Source organism: Condylostylus longicornis, unplaced genomic scaffold (genome assembly GCF_029603195.1).
Source record: "Condylostylus longicornis isolate FDR11 unplaced genomic scaffold, ASM2960319v2 ptg000004l, whole genome shotgun sequence".
In the NCBI taxonomy this organism is placed as follows: Eukaryota; Metazoa; Arthropoda; class Insecta; order Diptera; family Dolichopodidae; genus Condylostylus; species Condylostylus longicornis.
The window spans coordinates 936,153-957,459 of NW_026577973.1; the positions used below are offsets into that span (position 1 = coordinate 936,153).

General features: G+C 20.6%; 1 protein-coding gene across 1 annotated transcript in view; it reads right to left on the reverse strand.

Annotated features, from left to right (window-relative positions):
• The window catches only part of LOC129612354 (fasciclin-1-like), a 123,949-nt gene that overhangs the window by 63,028 nt on the left and 39,614 nt on the right, over positions 1-21,307 (reverse strand). The window contains exon 7 of the mRNA XM_055525914.1: positions 19,621-19,781. Coding sequence (XP_055381889.1) covers positions 19,621-19,781 — 161 coding nt within the window. The remainder of the gene's footprint in view (positions 1-19,620; positions 19,782-21,307) is intronic.

A 21,307-nucleotide genomic window follows, 5' to 3' on the forward strand; every position in this document is an offset into this window, starting at 1 on the left:
CACTTGTACTACCATTAATTCTTATAACAATATTAATTTGAGTAAATTTATTCAGGAACGACGTGATTTATGGAGGACATAATTTTACAATAATATACACATAAAAACAAAATATATGTACATTAAAATTATACATATAAACTCATTCTATACTAACTGTTGTATTGAAATATTGGGTTGTATGTAAAATATTTTTAAAAAATAAGGTAAAAAGGATAAAAAATTCCCATATTTAAAAATGCTATTATCAACATTAATTTGAATACAAGGTTGGTAGCATAGAGAACAACATAGAATGATAAAAAAAATGATGTTTCATGTTTTCTTCAACATCCTTCACGTTAACAAATCCATGAATGTGTAACTCTTTTGTGTTAAATTTGAAATTCAAGTAAAGGATTTCGGTAAACGTACATATATAGATTTTCACATAACAAATGATATGTCAATTTAATTTTGATTTTTTGTCATTGTACACTTTATCTCTTTAAAATAGTCGAAAGGATAATAATATAAAGATGGCAGCAGCAATAAAATGAGAATGTATAACTTAAGTACCATTATAATGTACTGAAAATTGTGTGAATGAACGAAAATATGGTAAATTTTTTTGTTTTTAATTTTGTGATTTTATACAAAATTAATATAAAGGTAAAAATGAAAATTTTTTGAAAAGAAATAAGCTATTCTTTTGCTTCTTTTTTATATTTTCCTTATTTAAAATTAAATTTAAAGTGATTTAAAATTTGAAAAGACTCTTGCTTGTAAATGATAAAGTAAAATTATTAAATCCCTAGAGAAATTTTTTATATTACAGAATCTCTGATAAAGTGACTGTATATTTTGTTACACTTAAAATATACCGATGTCGAATAAGTTACAAAAGTTAAAAGGAAAGAATAAATAAATTAAAGCTGAGTTTTCCATCATCACAGTCTGTTAAATCATAATTGAATCATTTAAATTAGCTGGATTTTATATATAAAAATAATATTATATATGTGTATATGCAATATTAACTATATTAATGATTGTAACGATCGTAATGGTGGTAATACACAATTGGTTGAACAGAAGTGGTTTAAGCAAAAATTGAATTTAAATTCCCATAAGTACGGAAGTCTCATATACCCGTAAGTGTAATTTTAAAATTACATAATGTGTTTGTGTATACAATTAATTTTAAAAGTTGTAAGTTTTATTGTTGTTTTTTTGTATTAATGAGTTTCAATTATTTGATTTATTGAAAATATATTCAAGATATGAACGTATTCAACTTATTGTTTTGAAAATATTTTAATTATACTTTTTTAAATTTCATTTATTTCACTATTTTCCAAATATGTTCTTAAGTAGAACAATGTATAGAATTTATTGACCTAATCTAAAAAATACATTTAAGGAAACAATTTTTTTTTTGCATATTAAAAGGAGCATAATGTTGAATTTAATAACTACGTTAGGGTGTAGTTGTTGAATTCATTTTTATTATGCAAATTATCAGAAATTATTTATGCAAAGTTATAAAAGATAATCAAAACATTAAATGTAAATAATGTTTATTTTGAATAGAGAATCAGTTTAATTCAAAACTAACACACATTATGGTTGGTACAAGCAAAAATACATTAATAAAACATGTTTGTTATGATTTATATTACATAAAGTTCTGTATGATTGCATGTATTAAGGACATAAATTATATATAAAAATTATTACTGGGCATAGGTCATTTATGTTTTAAAACATGAAAATTAATGTTAAAAACTTAACAGGTGTGACAATAATTATTTTTTCCTTGTTATCACTGTAATTTTTTTTTTGTTGACATGGAAAAAAAATAAAAATTTTTTTTTATTAGTCACAGGTGCATTAGTTTTGTTTGTTGCAGCTGATTTCAAAATTGTTTTTATTTTTGTGTACAGATTTTGAGTAATTTTTATTTTCTCATAATATTTTGTGTAACATTTTGTTTAATAAATTTTGTAAAGTCAGCAAACTGGCAGTAATTAAAATATTAATTTTGAAGATATATGTACATAAATGTATGTACCAAATTTGGAAAATTTAAATTAATAAATTTTTTGTATGATTTTTACATATGTTTGATTTGGTGTGTAATTTTTCAACTTTAATTTTTAAAATATATATTGAGTTGGTCCTATATTTGATTTACTTTTTTTATTTAATGCTACCAGCTATTTTTAGAATTACAAATAATATTATACCTAAATGGAAAGTTCATATTTTTTATACAAATGCAGCTTTTAGGCAAGGTACTTAAAATTCTCTATTAAAATGTTTTGTCTGCAGTTCGCAGTATTCATCGTTATTTCGCAGATTTTTCTTTAAGTGGTGCTCATACTATCCTTATATTTATAAATATTACTAACTCTTCTTTGTACATGTTGCTGGAATATTTACTTGCTAGTTAATCAAACAGATTTTTCTTTTAATTCACTTAAATATTATATTTTGTATAAAATTCTCTGTAAAATAGATTTTATTTATGAATTTGTTTAATTTATGTAATAATTTTAGTGATAAGATAAGACGATAATGTAAAATTAATGATTGATCTTTGTTTTCAGATTAATTTCAGCACTTATATGACTAAGCATAATCAATGTGATTTGTTCTAATACTTTAATATTTGATCTTTTTTGTAAAATAATTATTATGTAAATAAATTGCACGCTACTGAAACTGTCAGAAAGTCTAGCAATGAGATTTTAATGATTTGTCAATATTTCTGGCATTTTAGGTATGTATATAGGTATATGTATAAGTAAATTTAGTCTTTTACAAATAATAAATTTAAGAGGTTGACTATACAACACAATAAATAAAATTTTGAAGCTTAAAGCGGAATAGTTGCTTTAGATTAAGAATGATGTCCAAAATATAATATTAAATTATATATGTATAAAATTAGAAAACTAAAAAACTATATTGTCAAATTAATATAAAAAAATAATGAAAATGATATTAAAATATTTTATTTTTTAATAAATTAAGACAAACACAAATAAATGCATTAAACTACATTGTGCTTACAGCCAAACATCAAAAGAAAATATGAATAACATTGAAAATGCAAAAACTACAGGGTGTTGAATGTGATTTTTAAAAAAAAACTTAAAATTTAAATTATATGAGCAACCTTTAAGCCAATTTTTAATATTTCTTCTGATTATTTAATTTTTTTTTGTTATTAAATTTTTTAATGAAAATAATAAATTAAAAATATAAAAGAATTTTGAATAATAGTTGGGTTTTCTTCAAATTTCTTATTTAAATATAAAAAAAAAATGTGTTTTTTTTTTCTTTTGATAAATTTAATAATTTGTGTTGTTTTTTTTTTAATTGTACTCTAGTTAAAATAAAGTAAAAACTAATATTAATAAAAAAATTTAAAATTATTAACAGAAAAAAAGGTTTTAATGAAGATTTCATTAAAAATCAAAACTACAACTAGACCTGTTGAATTCAATGTTTAAATACTTTCTTATGAAAATTACTTTTGGTAAACTCGCTCTAAAAAGTGGTGAATAGTCAAAGGGGTAAATTGAAAAACGTAACATAAACGACGTTGTAAATTTATTTATAGGTATTAGAAATTATTTACACAACAATTTTTTCGAAACATTTTCCGACGCTATTTTATTTTTTTACTAAGAAGTATTAAATAATAGTGAATTATATACGTAGACTCTATTTGAATTTAAATTTGTTGATGAATTAACAAGAATTTTTAACGATTAAAATCCTTAAATCCAGTAATTAATTAATAATTTAATTTCAATTAAATAGTGAGTGAAAGAATAATTAAAAATTAGAAACGTATTCGGTGTCGAAATTTTCTATATTAAAAATTTCCAAAAATTTTGTGAGTTTTGTATGTTGTTTTTAAAACAAAATCTTTCAAATAGTTTAAAAAAAAAATTTAAAAAAATTATTTTTTTTTATTAACACTTTTCGATAAGTTTGAGGCTATACAGCTAACTTTTAATTTCGAGTTTGTTATACCGTAATTTGAGATTCATGATGAAATCTATTTCAAATTTATTTTAAATTTAATAAGTTTTTTTTTTGCAATTCCAATAATTTTTGATTTAAAGTTGGAAATTTATGGTTCGAATTCGATAATTAGATTCTAAAATTTTTATGCAGTTGGTTCAATGAAATCTAATTAGAATTTCATTTTTAATCTTCACTTGTACTTAAATACATTTGTTATATAATAATATAAACTTTGTTTGAGAGTCAATATTGCGAGTAATTATTGAATATTTTACAACAGGTCTATTAATCAAAATTATATTGAAATAAAATTATAATATTAAAGTTATAATTTAATTATATTTTTTTAATATTATTTATATATAAAAATTAATTAAAAAAATTTTTAAATAAAATTGTGTTTACCTTGAAAGACTGAGTATTTTTTCAGTTTAGATGTGTATGTTGTGTTTTTTTTTTTATATATTTTCATATATTATTATTAAATTATTATAAATTTGTTAAAATAAATATTAAATATTTCAATATTATATTTGAAGTAGTAAATCCATTTTATTTGTTTTTGTATTTTTTTTTTAATTTTATATTTTGGTTTAATATTTTGTTATTGTTCGTAAATGAAATGAAAGGAGAAAGAAAAAAAATAACAAGATAAATAAATAAATAAAGTATTGTATATAAAAAATATAAATATTTTTATATATATATATATATATTTTGAAGTTTCTTTCTTAAAAATAACATGTTTCATAATATTTGTTGTTGTTTACATTTATTTAATATATAAATATATTTCTAAATATTATTAGTGTGTTAGTTATACATACATACATGTAAAAGATTTTAAAATTATTATAATAATTAGATATAATATTAAAATTATATTATATAATGTTGGTATTAAGATATTCATGAGTGTATTTATAATATATAATTATGGAGTTTTTAAATAATAAAAAGCTTGTAAATAATATTAAAGTGTGAATTTTTAAAATTTAATTGTATTTACAAAATAGTGAATATTTATTAATTTATTACTGATATGATAATATATACACGATATTGAATTGTTAACTTAATATTTTGATATGCAAATATATTCAATAGAAATCTATTTAGTGATAACTGGATTCCTATAAATTATTTTTATTATTAAAAGTTGCAAAATTTAATGCTCTTATTTTAGTTGTAAATACAAGAATAGCTGTGCATCGATGTTATTTAAATTTATGTCGAATACATGCTGGATTAAATTGAATAGATTCGATCAAATTGCTTAATACATTTAAACAAAATTATAGATCTCAAGTGTTTGATTAAATAAGTAGTTCATAAGCAGAGTGACCTAACCAACAATCAAAAAAATATTTTTTTTATTATTGAAATTAATTCTGTATATTTGTTAGAATAATTGGTTTCTTCCTATTTATTTACCATAAAAATACTTTTGCTTACAATATAGTATAGCCTATCTTATGATTTGAACCACTTTTGTCCGCAATTTATATTATTTTATTATTATACGAGCGTAAAAAGTAGATCTTTCGTAATTTTTAAATCGTATTATTCAAAATCCTAGTTACAAAAACAAATTTGGAACAGGTTTCGAAGTTCGAATAATTAGGTTTTTGCATAACACACTAGCTGTGCTCATAAATAAATGTTACAAATATAATTTTGTTTATAAATATTGCTCAATGTTATCAAGAATACAGTAAAATTATGAGTAGCACCGTTATGAGTTATGAGTAGCACAGTGGTTAAATCAATAGCACTGTTTTGTTATATTTTATTAGGTTTTTTCAAATTTTTCAATTACTTTATAGAATATGTTGAAAAATTGTAAAATATTTTGTGAAGTAAACCACTATCCTTCTCCTAAAAAAATTTTAAATATGTCGATCAAGGTGCCGAAACAACGACAAGCAACGGGCGAATAACTGAAGTTCTTATTCTAAATATAATATTTGTGCATTGCATATTTTTTAAAATACTGTTTTTTTGCTCAGTAAAATCTAAATTTGCCCCGGATTTCTTTGTATAATGATCTTAGAATCAGTGATTAATGCATTGATTTCCATTTTCAAAATATAAATTTAATTATAATTTTCAGAATATAAATTTAAAAATTATTATTTAGCAAATTAAGTTTTAGGAAAAAAGTAATAATTTTCATAAACTTATTCATATATTTAAGTAACGATCTTATAATATAAATAATTATTGCTCCCTATACTAAGAACTTTAAAATCTTAAATATTATGAAATCTTTAAGGTACTATAAAAAAAATTTATAGTTTTTGTTGAAAATTTTTAATATTAATGTCCTAAAGTTCTTTTGAAGTTGAATATTAAAGTTGTAAATTAAATAAAGAAATTGTTAAAAAAATTAAATTAATGGGAGTGAAGTAATTGTAATGAAAAGTTAAGAAAAAAAAAACGATATTCTTTCCAATTCTGAATTTCAAAACAATATAATTTTTTTCTTTGCTTTTCCTTCTCTATGTAAAAGTTCGGAAATTTCAAGTTTTTACTCTTTCATTATTACGAGTATTTACTTTTATTTAACTTTTTAATTAAAAAAATTTTCTTTGTAATTTCCGAAAAAAGAAGAAGAATGTAAAACATGAAATATTTTAACATAGTGTTGAAATGAGAAAAAGAGATCCTCTATAGAGATAGTAAGAATTTTTAAGCTGCATTTTCAATACTATAGATATTTTACAATTTTATAAAAATAGTCCTTTATATTTGAAATCATTGAAAAAAAATTATAAAATATAATAATTTTTTCAAGAAAATTTTACGCATAAATTTATACCGACCCATATCCTCTTTTAATATGAAAATCATTCACTTTAAAAAAGGAAAATTTTTGCCCCCCTTGCAGCCCAAGCTCTCCAAATTCTTATATTGAATAACTTTCTTTTCTTTTGCTGATTACTATTGACTAGAGAATAAAATTAAAAGAAGAAGAAAATTTCATTGCATTGGGAAAAATTAAATGTTTCATATTAATTTTTATTTTCTCTTAAAGTGAAAAATATGTTGAAATCAAAGATTAGAAAAAGAATTTGAGATTTTCGAAAAAAAAAAAAACATAAAAAAGGATAAAAGAGAAAATCTTTCATTATTATGGTCTGTTTATATCTATTTTCATACTTTTGTAAAAAGATGAATAGAAGAAAATAAAAATTGCATTTACTATTATTTTCCTTAAATATCCTTAAAGTACGGTTTAAAATTATTCTCTTGAGAAAAGAAAAAGATAAAATTCAACGAAAAGAAAAAAGGAAAACTCCATAGATAAAAAGAATTTCTCTATTGGGAGAAGAGTTTTCTTTTCATTTTATTTTATTTTTTTTTAATAAGAATTTAAAATAAGCAAATTTATTTATTATAATTAAGGCTATTGAATACAAGGATTTGGAAAGATAAAGAGGAAATTACAAGATACTCAATTTTGTTTTCATGAAACTACTATGATGACAAGGGGAAGAACATCATAGTAGATTATTAAATATTTAATTCTTATTTTGTATTTTTTTTATTTTTATTAAAATGTTGTTAGTTAAGTGCAATTTAGAATGATTTTTTTTTTTATTTTTATTTATAAATAATCTAGTTTGAGAAATTGGAAATGTAAACTCGTTGCATATATATAGGATGATTATTTGATAATTGAGAAATTAAATTGAAAAACGTGAATTATATATTGTAAAATATTTATTGTATAAGGTTTGAAGACCCGATAGAGTACAAAAGGATTGTAGAATTTTTCTTTTTTTTTTCGCACTCTTCAAAATTTTTGCAATTTTGTAAAATTACTTTATAATTGCACTAACTCAAGGGCATTTTAAATTCTAATGCAAACAATACCCGATCCTAAATGAATTTATGTGAATTTTAGATTTTTGTTCAAATAATTGATTTATTTAAAATAAATTTGATTTTATAATTAATTAATTGGAATAATTTTATATAAATAAACTACTAAATTATTTAGAAATTTTTTCTTAAAAATATCAAATTATATAAAATTTTAATGCTTGTGAAGAATATAAAATTTTAATGTAAAGACTCTAATTATGTAATATTATAATAAATTGGAATTCATTTTGAATAGAAAATATGAAATTTATTAGTGAATCAAAATGGTAACTTTATTATATTGATAATACAGATTTAAATCTATATTAGATTAATAATGAATAACTAAATTGAACATAATTAAGTGGTTGCAATAATGAAGTTAGTCCTATATAACTTTATGAATTTTGATTGTATTTGTACTCGTATCTATTTCTTTGGTAATGAATTTTTCACCTAATTTATTAATATTTTCAATATCCTTATAATGTAAAAGTTATGCATATTCTTATTAAATGTTGCAGCATGAATAACTTGGGTAAATATTTATAATCTAATTATAGAAAATTGGTATTCTTAATGAGTACGAGAGATTACATTGGAATTTATTATTTAAAATTTTTCATTTATTATAATGTAAATTTCCAATAATTTTGAATTAATAATGAATAATACGTATTTGAAATTTCGTACTAATAAAATCATAGAATTTAGCAATATAGATTAACATGTTATGTGAACAATACATACGAGTATTCGATCAAAATTTTAAGAACTATTTTGTTAATAAACCAATTTATTAAAATCAATAGAATTTCAACTTCAATAATCAATTTGTTTGATATTGCACTTCAATATTTATTTAGAGAATTTTATGTTGTGTTTAAAATTATTATTACATATGTATTTATATTTTGAATATTATTCCGTGAATTTTTGAATTTACACACAATGTTTACTCTCTTTAAAAAATTTATTGTGCTTGTATCCTTTTGACTAAATATCACAACATAGCGAATATATCGACGATATAGTGATATAGTTTTCATAAAAAAACATTGGAGCGGCTGTAACTAAAAATTGTGTTATCATGTATATGTTTATGTAAAAATAGAATTTTAATATTAAAAATAATAAGTATAAAATTTTTATTTCAATATTTTAGTTTTTTTTCCTTAATATTTGTATTTTTATTATTTTTTCTGATAAAATTTTATTCTCGTTTTTTCATTTTTTAAAACAAAAGAATGAATATTTTGTTTTTATATAACAATAAATTGAAAAAAAAAAATAAAAGAAAAAATAAGGCGATCAAAAGTGATCATTAAAAAGTAAATGGAACAGTTGTTCCATATCCTGAAAAATCCTTTTTTCCTTAAAAAATATGTTTTGTCTCTTAAGTTATATAATGGAATATATCATATTTCCTAAATACGAGAATTATAATATGCGTTACGTTAATGCTATACATTTTAACGTGAATTTAGGTAATACTGTCTCAGTGTACTTGGGTACATTGACTGTTACCGGTTATTCCTAATATTACTAATAGTATGTGGCACAGCATATTATAATATTTTACATTTTAAAGTATATTTAAAAGGGAAAATTAAAATGTAATACAGAGCTTGATAAACTTTCTAATACAGATATAGTAATAAAAAACAGATAATATATTCGAGATATAAGACTCTCAACAATGCATGATTTCAAATGTGAAATTTGGTGATTTTTTACATAACACAAGAATTACGAAATTTCGCAGTTTTAAAACCGATAAAATTTCTAATTTAGGAGCTCCTTCCTATTTAGATTCTATACCAAATATTTTAAGCTTTTGAAATCACTACAAACCAATTCAATTTAAATTGGTAAATATGGTGTTACTTTTAATTTTAGTTTAAATATTGCATAGTAACTTATTAACATGAATTAATCGAACATTTTATTTTCAATTTAAAATTGCTTAAATATGTTGCATATTTCATTTTAAGAAAAAGTTTATAAATGCTTAATTAGCAAGGAATATAATATGTATATAAATTAGCAAATACGACAAATATAATATCAGAATTATTTTATTATTTTGTCTGTTGTTCTTTACATTTAAATATGTTTTAAATAAGTTAAAATTTTATGAAAAAGTGCGTTTCCTATATCGATAAATTAATCATTTCTAATTTAAAAAAAATATTTCGGCAAGCATTAACCCTTTTAATTCTTCTGTCGATTATAATCAACTTTCCCTCAGAATATCCAAATTTAACTTGTAGCTTCTTGTGTCCACCATTTTGTTCGTAATAATAACGAATTTAAGTTTCGATGGAAAAGCTCAAGATGAAAGCTGGTGAGTTATATTGAACAAAATAAAAATATTTTATAAATTTTATACTAAAATAAAAATAAAAAAATTAAAATTTTAAAGTTTTATTTGACCATATTATTTTGGAACTCCCTATAAAGCTCTAAAAATTTGCTAAACAGGCACAATGGACAGACGGGAAGAGAAAAAATTTTAAATAACGAGAAATCTTATGAAATGAGATATTTAATAATAAAAATTTTTAGTTAACGTTACATGAATGTGCTAAAAATAACAGAATTTCAATAGTAGCTATTGTTTTTATTTAAAAAAAAAATATTTATTTTTTTTATTAACTCTTTATTTTAGTAATGTTTTTCTTTTCTCTTTTTGTTTAGCAACATAATCTTCCATTTTATTCAAAAGATTTTTCTATGTTATACATTGAGATAATTTTCCTTCCTGTTTTTTCTCCTGCTTTTCTCTTTTCCATACATTGTTTCCTTCATTTATTTGTGAATTTCCTTTTTAGTGTATATCGCGTTGTAAAGTATTACAAAGGCATAAAATAATATGGTATAAGTATTTCATTATTATATTATAGTCTTTATATTTAGTGCCTATATATGGAATAAGTGAATCAGTTTACTTATAAATAGAGTAGCTGAAAATACTAAACTAACGAACCTTTCTTGGATATTAAACGTGTCTTAAATAACTTTCATTTAAGCTACTTAAATTTTCGACAATAAATTTTTGAGATCAGTGAGTGTTCTTAGACTAGAATGAAATATAAAATTTTGTGCAGTAAATTTAAGTATTGAAGGAGGTTTTTTAAGAAGACTCATAAAATTTTCTAACTTAAAATAAAATTTTCCAGAATTTATAAATCGAAAATGTTCAAATTTTCAGAAATGATTTTATAAGCAATTAAAGAAAAAAGTTTAACAGAAAAAATTTAGTGGGCGGGAAGGCTTCGCAACTTCGTTTTTCCTTACTGCTATATTAATAGGTATTTATGAATAGATATTATTGGTTTATAACATATAGATTATAACTTAAATTCATGTATATCGTATAATATATTCATATAAACAACCTAAATATTTGTTTTTTCATTCCATAGATCTATTGAAATTCATAAAGCATTTGTTTTTTGTATATTTGCTAAGATAATATTGTTGTGATGATTATCAACAAGTAACGAGCACAAAAAAAAAGATACAAAAATTGGAATAAAAATAATAATAATAATAATTGTAATAAAATACAATAATAATGTTAGCTATAATTTGTATACATACACATTTCGGAAATAATAAAACATTCTAGTAGGGAACATAGGGAAAAAGACTTTAAATTGGTTTCACATAATAAATAATACATACTAAAATTGAATAATAATGAAAGCTCTTTAAAATTGAAAATTTTTGGTTTTCAGATAGAGGGAGGATTTTATAGGATATAAAAATTTTCGTTAAAAGAAAGTTAAGAAATAGTTTTGAGATTTTAGAATATACTCTCATTGTATTCATATTAAAAAATATAAAAATCCAAAATATAGAATTTAAAAATAATTCACTTATTTGTCATCAGTTTCTGTAAGAAGTGAATACGAGAATAATTCAATTTTAAATTGTATTGGAATAATTAAATTTAACAATTTTAAAAGATTAAAATGCGGCGAATAAATCTAAAATTTAAGAATTAAAATTTGCAACTTTTAATAATTATAATTTTGTTATTTAATAATTTTCAATATTTATTTTAATTTTAAATAATAAAGATTAAAGTCTGTTGTTTTAGATATAAGAACCTATGTTAGAAATGTTCTCATTTTTTCGTCTAATAAATTAAAATTTATTGTTTTTGCATGTGAGCTATAATTAAACGTTTATATTTATTTTATTTTTATGTTATTAGTATATAAGAATAATTTGTACACTGTAAAAAAATAAGAATTAGAATTTCATGAAAATTCTCGAGAATTATAAAAACATTTGATTAAAAATTCATAAATAAATTTTTTGTTATTTACTTGGTTTGTTTTGCAATGAGAATTTTAATTTAAAGGCTTGCATAAAATTTCTCACATTATAAGATCTAATTCTCATAAGCATACATATATAAGAATTCTAACCCTGCTTTTTTACGGTGTTGCATTATATCTATATATTATATGCAAATTATGTATGTATATACAATATTAAATAAAACTATATTTTTACAATATACATATAATATTTATATATATTTTTATTTTTATATTATTAATCTGAATTGCTTAAGTAGTTCTCTTTAAGACATTTAATTAAAAAGTCATTTTAAGTGTGCTTTTATATTTTTGAAAGACAAAAATACTATAAATTTAAAACGTTTATGAATATTTTAAGTTTTAAAATGAAATTCTTTTGTATTCAATTTGCATGTTAAAAATAAATATAAATTGTTTATATAAAAATTTTAATAAAGAAGGGTCAACTGAATTGAATGAGTTCAATTCAATTCGGAGGCTCACGTAAATTGAATTTTTAAATTGAATAAATATTTGTTGTTATTTTTAAAATCTGATTAAAATAATATATTATATTAAAATTTTTAATTTCCGATTGATTCATTTAAACTGAAATATAATTTTCATATTTGGTGGTCAAAAATTTATTAAATTCCAACGTGTGTTGTATTTTGTAAATACACAAAAGTTGCATGAACTAATAATATAGGAAATTTTTGAAATAAGAATGTATTCAGAATTAAAATAATGCATTTCTATAAAATGAATGCATTGTTTTTACGTGGTTTGATAACGCATATACAAAATGCACAATTAAAATGTTGTATTAGTTTTTATTTAATTTAATTTTATTTTATAGATTTAAGTTAAATATTTGTACGGATAAATTTCATAGAAACCATTTTAATATCCTCTTATTTTAATTATTTAGCTAACAAAAATAATGTCATTATATTATTTTTGACAATTCAAATAAAATATTGTAAATAAAAATTGGTCTTTATGGAGTGTGGTAATAAATTTGAGTGTGCATTTTATTATATTTTGGAAAAATGGCAATTCATTTCAGAATTGAAAATTTTATTCATATAAAAGTTTAATGACCAAATTGGAAAAACTACAAAATAGCCGCTTTATGACAATGAAAGTTTATTTAAGTATAAATGAAATCGATAAATATGTGTGAATTCTCATAGAAGAACTAAAAGAAAAATTTAATTCTCAAACACTACATGGCTTCTAATCTTTTATTAATTATACTCAATAAAAAATAAATTACTAAATTTCTCATTTGATAAAACAAATATTTTAATTTTGGATATTGACTGTTACATGTGAAATTTGTGACTTAAAAAACTGAAACATTTTGTATATTTACATTCATGTAAACATACCAATAACAATGTAAAAAATAACACATGACCAGCTGCTTTTGAAATTAGTATTAGAACGCAAAATGGGGTTTATTAGGTGAACCGCATTTTTGTGTATTTAAATTTACTAAAATAAAATGAAAATAAAGTATTAAATATTATGCTGGGTTAGGTTAGAATTGTTAACATAATAATATAATTTTTTTTCTTTCGCCATGTTTATTGATAATTATCAAATATTTACAATATTTTTGTAATATTTAATATAATTAAATATGGTGTACGGTATGTGAAAATAAAATATTTCCTAAAATAATCAATATGGTGTGAGAATGTTAATTGATTTAATATACCATATATATATGTATACGTAAATTACAAATATGTATAAATTTAAAATTTATTGTGTTGGTTTGAGGTCTTGTATATGCAAACGGTTTAAATTTTGAATTGATTATTCAGATATAATTTATAGCAATATCTAGATTTATGGAGGGGTACTATATAATTTTATGTGTATAATAATATAATATTGGTATGATATTAATTATTTCATTATGTAATTAAGATAATAATTGTAATTAACATATTCATTTTATTTAAATAATTCGTCGTTTGAGAATTCTATATAGATAATCGTATGTGTACAATATACATTCACATTTTTGTAATATTTTTTAAATTATTTTTTATGGAAATTATTTCTATTTAAAATTTTATTATATTTCGCATATAATTTGAACAATTTAAAGTTCAGCTTTTTATTTTTAAATTTCTTTTTTATTGTTTTGTTGACATTTTATGTAAATGTGTATATTATATTTTTTACTGAATTTTATCAATAAATTCCTTTTTTAATAACGATAATATTTTTATTAATTTATTTAGGCTGATAATAAAAATTAAAGGATACTAGAACGATAAAAATGATTTATATTTTATATTTGATTAGTCTGATTAGTAGAGAAAAAAATATTTAGTTTACATATTTTAAATATTAGTTGCTCTTTAATTTGATGGAAAAATTTTAATAATTTGAGTGTGTTAATAGAAAGGGGGCATCTCATTTTGAAAATTCAATAAAATTATTTAATAAAATTAAATATAAAAGCATTTCGTTTCTGTTTAAAATTCTTAAATTTGAAAGTTTTTTAGTCCCTATTTTCTTCCATACGATCTTTTGTATTTATTTATTTTGTATTTTAAAACTGTTATTACTTAGTGTATATAATTATATGCAACACAATCCACCTAAATAATTTAATTTTGTTCAACTAATAAATAATTTTTAATTTGAAGATTTCTAATTCTAATAAATCACTAATTTATTGAAAATATAAAGAGTTGAAAGTTTTTAAACAAAATTTATTTTGAGAATATCCTAAATGTAGGCAATTTTTTTCAATATACACTTTTTCAAATTGTATGAAATAAATTTCACTTTAATTATTGTAAAATTTTTGGAATTACGTAAAAATACAAAACATAAATATTTATTATAAAAGTATATAAATTCGATAGATTGATTTTCATATAAAAATATTTAAGTTTGCAGTTTTATTCTATAAGATTACAAGTGTTTAAGCAAAATGAATGTTTGTATATAGACACCTAAATATTTTTAAAAATAATTTTATTTTCAAGTTGTTTTTCACCCTTTTTCTTATTGAATTATAATGATTCAGAAAAATAAATTTTTTAAGTAAAATATTAGTTTCGTACTTATATGCATAATTACTTGCAGGTAATTAAGAACCTTTTTAATAAGTTATTAAAAAAGCTTTAAATTTCACCTAAACCAATAAGATAAAGAGGATTAACAATTTAAAATGATTTTAGAATCAGAGATTCTTGGAATCAGAAAAGATTCTTATGATTCTTTAATCCGCTTAAATGGAACACAACTAATCATAATTAGGTTAATTAGTTTAAATAAAATAAGTTTTCATGCTAATAATTCCATCGTTGTATAAAATATTTAGTTAATATATAATATTATACATAAATTTATAAAAATAAATTTTGTTTATTTATAGTTATTTTATTATATTGTTATATTAATATATATGTACATATATCAATAATATTTTGTTTTTACGAAATTGTGTATAATATTAAATTTTGGCAAAAGCTACATTTTTTATGTGCTGAGAATAAAAATAAAATTATATTATCTAGAATAAGAGGTGCCGTCGATTTTCATAAAGTATATGTGTTGTTATTTTTCTCTTTTTGCAAGGTCTTACTTATGTAAAACAATATTATCTTATTCGATTTAATATACATACATAATATTATAAATATATTTCACATTTTGTTTTTATTTTATTTTATTTATGGTATAGGAAGAATTCTTTACATTTATGAATTATTGTATACAAATATAATTTAATATTTATGTACTTATATGCATAAAGAAATTTCAAGTACTACTCATTTTGGGAGAATACACCAGTCACAACTCAAAAATTGTGTTTTTCGAGTAAAATGGCTTTGAAATTTTATTTTCACTTTGTTATCAAAAATTATTATTATCTTATCTCTGAAGTAATTAAAGGGGTAGCTGGTCACATCAAAATATTAATCTTATATAGATTATTATAAGAGTATGGGTGTTGTATATATATATGCATACAACACTTCTTTTTTATTAATACTGGATAATATGGTAAATATGTATAAGACAAAACTGTCTTAACTCAGAATTATTGTTAGAGTTTTAAATAAATTCAGTGAGAAATTTTAAAGTGATTTTTAAAGAAATTTGAAGTAATATATCTGAAGCCGAATTAATAAAATTTGAGTTAACATTTCCTTGAATTCTTTTATATTTTTCTATTTTAAACTTAACCATATTTTCAATATCATAGTACTTTTAATTCTCACCAAATTTAATTCCGAATAGAACCGAAATTTACGCAGTCATATATTTGAATACAGTCGATAAAAATATATTACACAGATTTCTAGTGAGATCGATTTTTGCTAAATCGATTTAGACAGTTTTCCTCTTTTCCTTCAGAGAGTTATATTAGAATAAACTAAATATACATATTATGTAATTTTATATTTAATATTTAATACATAACTATTTATATTCCAATTCATATTGTATATATTTATGTATATATGTGTGTATTTATATTGTATATATTCATGTATTTGAATGTGTATTCATTGTATATATATATAATATATTTCTAGAGTTTTTTTTTTTTGCATATAAAATTATACTTAATGTCCTTTTATTGATTTCCTGTAATAATCATTAATATAAAAATATAATAAATTGATATTGTACAAAATACAAAAAAAAATATCCAAAAATTTCTTTACATATATTTTTATTTGACATAATGTATGTATATGTGTATAGTGTTATATATTATATACTATACATATACAAGTATATTTATACATAAATAAAAATGTTTGTAGTGTGTGTGTACGAGTATAATATATAAATTATTATTTTCATAACTATGTACATTTTTTTATGTTCTTGCAAGCGATATCCAGCTTTCTAAATTTATTGTGATGACTAGTTATTTTATATATATAAGGTGCTGATTGCGTGCTAATACTACATAATCAGTGCAGCACGAGCAGCTAGTTTTATATTTATTTTTTTTTTATCTATTTTTATTTTAATACATAAATACATATATATATATATATATATAATTTTATATTTATTTCAATTTATATATATGTATATATGTATACTTATAGTATAATATCAAATTAATTTATTATATTTATGCAATAATTTTATTTTATTGAGTACATAATAGGTACAAATATAATGTGTATAAATGTATAAGTTTTATGATAATGCAATAACAAAGTTACATTGTACTGTAATATATAGGCATGTTATATATGCATGTATAATTATAATATTATGTAATATATTAAAATAAAATAAGTAAGTGTTTATTGTTTTTGAATAATAATTTGTACATATACAAGGTATTATATGTATATTATATGTATATTATTTACATATAATATGTATTTATGTAAAATATGAAAAACCGGTAATACCATTACAGTCAATATGTTAAATGTTAAGGAAATAATAGGAAATTGCCTCATATGTATTTATTGTTTAACAGATATAACAAAGAATGATGCAAAATGCTTTATATTGTTTTTTTTTGATTTTCTATTTTATTAATGTGACTTCATTCTTATATGTCCTTTCAGTTCATTAGTTATGATACTACATCGAAAGTTTTTGGAATATATAACATTAGGTACATGTACATATAAAAATTTCGATTATATAAAAAAGTATGTTTTGGGCAATTCGCTTAGATTAAAGTCCAAAAAATTTTTATATGTTTTCGTTTTATGTTTCGTTGGTTTATTGAAGAATAGGATTTGTCAACGACGGATTTGCAATAAATTTTCCTATTTTTAAATTTTAATTGTAATTGACTACGAATGCTTTCTTATTTAATTCTATGATATATAAACTGTAATTATGAAATAGCGTCATTATTATTATTTATTTAATGAACTTTATTCATTTTCTCAATTATTTAAAATGTACCTATATATTTCCAGTAACAAAATAAGGATGAAGAATGTTTTATTTAAAATTTTATAAACGAATATAGTTTTTTGAATACCGATGATGAAATTTAAATTTTATAGTTTTAATGGTATATAAAAAAAAATTTTATTACTATATTAGCCTGTAAGGCTATATACATATATATAATATATAGTAATAATTGTAAATGAATAAAAGTTTTGTTTTTTAAATTTTGCTCAATAAAGGGCAATAAATTTTATTTGTTGTGTTGTTGAAATTTATCGGAAATAAATTCGGAAAATGAGTTCCAAAATAATGTAAAATACTTTCTTTTTGTGCTTTTTTTTAGAAAATTTTGCACAATAAAGTTTTTTATGATATAAAGAACATTGTAAGTTAATTTCAAAAAATTTTATTCTGAAATTCTCAGAATGTTAGTGAAAAATTATACACTGCTTATAGCTATGTTTTGTTTAAATTTTAATTAAAAATTGTTCAAATAATTAATTTTCATAACATGAATTTCATTATAAAGTTTTATATATAAAACTGCTCAAGGTTAAATAGGAATATTTTTTTAAGTTTCATTGTAAATTTGGAAATATTTTTATTTAAAATGGTGTTTAGGTTATTGTACTAAATGGGTAACAATTAGTAATCATAATTGATTAATTTGAACGTTTTTCTAACAAATTGTGGCAGTATTCTATTAATAATTGAATTAACAAAATGAACGTGTTACTATTTTTTATTTGGTTATTATAATTAAGGACAAGAAATGTTTTTTTATATTATTTGTGAAATTTCAATATAATTTTACATATTGTACAATCATAGGCGCACCATAAGGTATTTTGTTCTATACTATTTTTAAAATATCACTGATTAACTTTTGCATAGCTTTAGGCGAAATTTCATTCTTTAGTTTAACGTTTAACGGCAAACTTATTGAAAATTGATGTTGCATTACAAACACAACATTTATAAATATACGTTATATGTATATGGAAGTTTTCAAGATTATAATTGCAATTCATTAATAATTGCAAGCTATTTGTTTCGATTCTTATTTTGTAAAAAATAATTAAGTGAAAAAATTTCACATTTTAAAATATTTACAAAAATTTAAAATTATTTTAATTTTCCAAAAATATTTGTTAAAATCTTTTTTTAAATTCTTCCTATAATTATTTGAACCACAACTTACAATTATACAATCTACGTAGTTTAATAACCGTTTATGTTATTCTGTACTTGCATAAGGTATTTACTTGCACTGTAACTACGAGTTCTTGTTGTTACCACATTATTTTGAGTGTATGTATATTGAATTTCTTATTTTCTATATAATGAATTTTTATTTTTGTTACGTGTATTTCATAAAGTATCTTATTTGTTATTTTTGATGTTGTGTTTTTCATTTATAATATATTTTTGTTTTTATTATTAAAAAATATAAAGAAAACATTATTGATTCGAAACTAAATGTACTTACTTTTAAAAATTGATCAACTGTTGTATCAACAATCATAAGGGGTCGCTGTATTAGATGAACAACACCATTTCTTACTGGTATATTACTTTTAACAATTTCTGCCATAACAACACCAACTGGATGTTTTGCATCACCTACTGTTGTAATTGATTTAACATACACTAAAAAAATTGATTTGTAAAAGAAAAATAAAAGAATAAATTGAAAATAAACTTTTTTGATTTTGTTTTTTATTTGTTTTACAAAGTATGTATATATACACACATGTACATGTATGTCATGTTATAAATTTATTTGCAAAATTGTTGGTTTGTATTGTTTTTTGATTGTTTAACAATTGTAAACTTTTCATGTACTTTTGATATAACTACATAATTAATTTTAAAAAGAACATATTTTTTGACAAATAATAACAATTTGAAAGAAGGTGATATGTGGTTTGTTAAATAGTTGGATAATTTGTTGTTTTATTATTTTATTTGCTATGTCAGTTTTAAGAAAGTCCTCAAATGCCACAAACATAGCATTGAGCTCTAAATTTCTTATGAAATTTAGAATAGCTGTTAATGTTCGATTTTCATTTGTCTACGCAAGTTGACCGGTTTTTTACGAAAATTTTACGTAAATCCCTTAATTTAATTTAATACTTAAAATTTAAAATTTTTTAAAATATTCTAACAAATTTTGTTTAACAAGTAACTATATAAATTTATGATTATTTATGTGGTCTCAGAATAAAGCATCCTTTCTCGTCTCAACACTTTTTGGCTTTTGTCTTGTTTCAGTCAGTTGTATCAGTTGTTTGTGTTTAAATTTTTTTATATTTAAAAATTTTAGAAAATGAAAGAATTAATTGAAAACAGCTGATTCCGCCTTTGATTTTAACTCAAATTTGTATTTATAGTTAAAACAATATTCATTTTGGAATAATATTTACTCTTGCCTCTTGCCTATATTACGATATTGTATTGTTCTATTTTATTGGAACGTTGGTATCAAATTACATTAGCCATGTTTACTTAATATATATGTACATATCCGCATTGTAAAAATAGGAAACATAAAACAATCAAATTATTTTAAATATATTTAGAAAAAAAAAAGAAAATCAACAGATTAAGTAAATTAATTTCATTGGAAATTTTCACTTTAAATAACGCAAAGGATAAACTTTAATTTTATGAGTTATAAATATTTTATGACTATTATGACCCATTTTCATTTGCTGTTAATGTTTTTAAAAAAAAAAAAATATCGAATTTTGTTTTTATTGTATATTTCGAAACCGATTATAATAATGTGCTAATAATAAAATGGGGTCATTTTTTAATGAATTTTTATGATAGTAGTTTTAGTACATGTTAGAAAAATTTGCTGTATTATGTAATATGTTTCTCTTTATTTTATATGCAATACAAATTCAAAAAAAAAATTATGTTATGTGTATATGTATATGTGTATATTATGAAGAACATGACGTTTCAATACCCTTATACAATATTAAAGAAATTTTTAAAAAAACATTATAGTCTCTTTCTTCTTTTCCTTCATAGTTGCAGTCATTTTATATAATTGAATTATAAAATAACTATTAAAAAGTGATAAAAATTACAAATTATCCTAGTCAGAGGAAGCAGGAGGAAAATTTTTTTCATTAATTCTAAATATTTTTAGTAGAGCTGTGGAG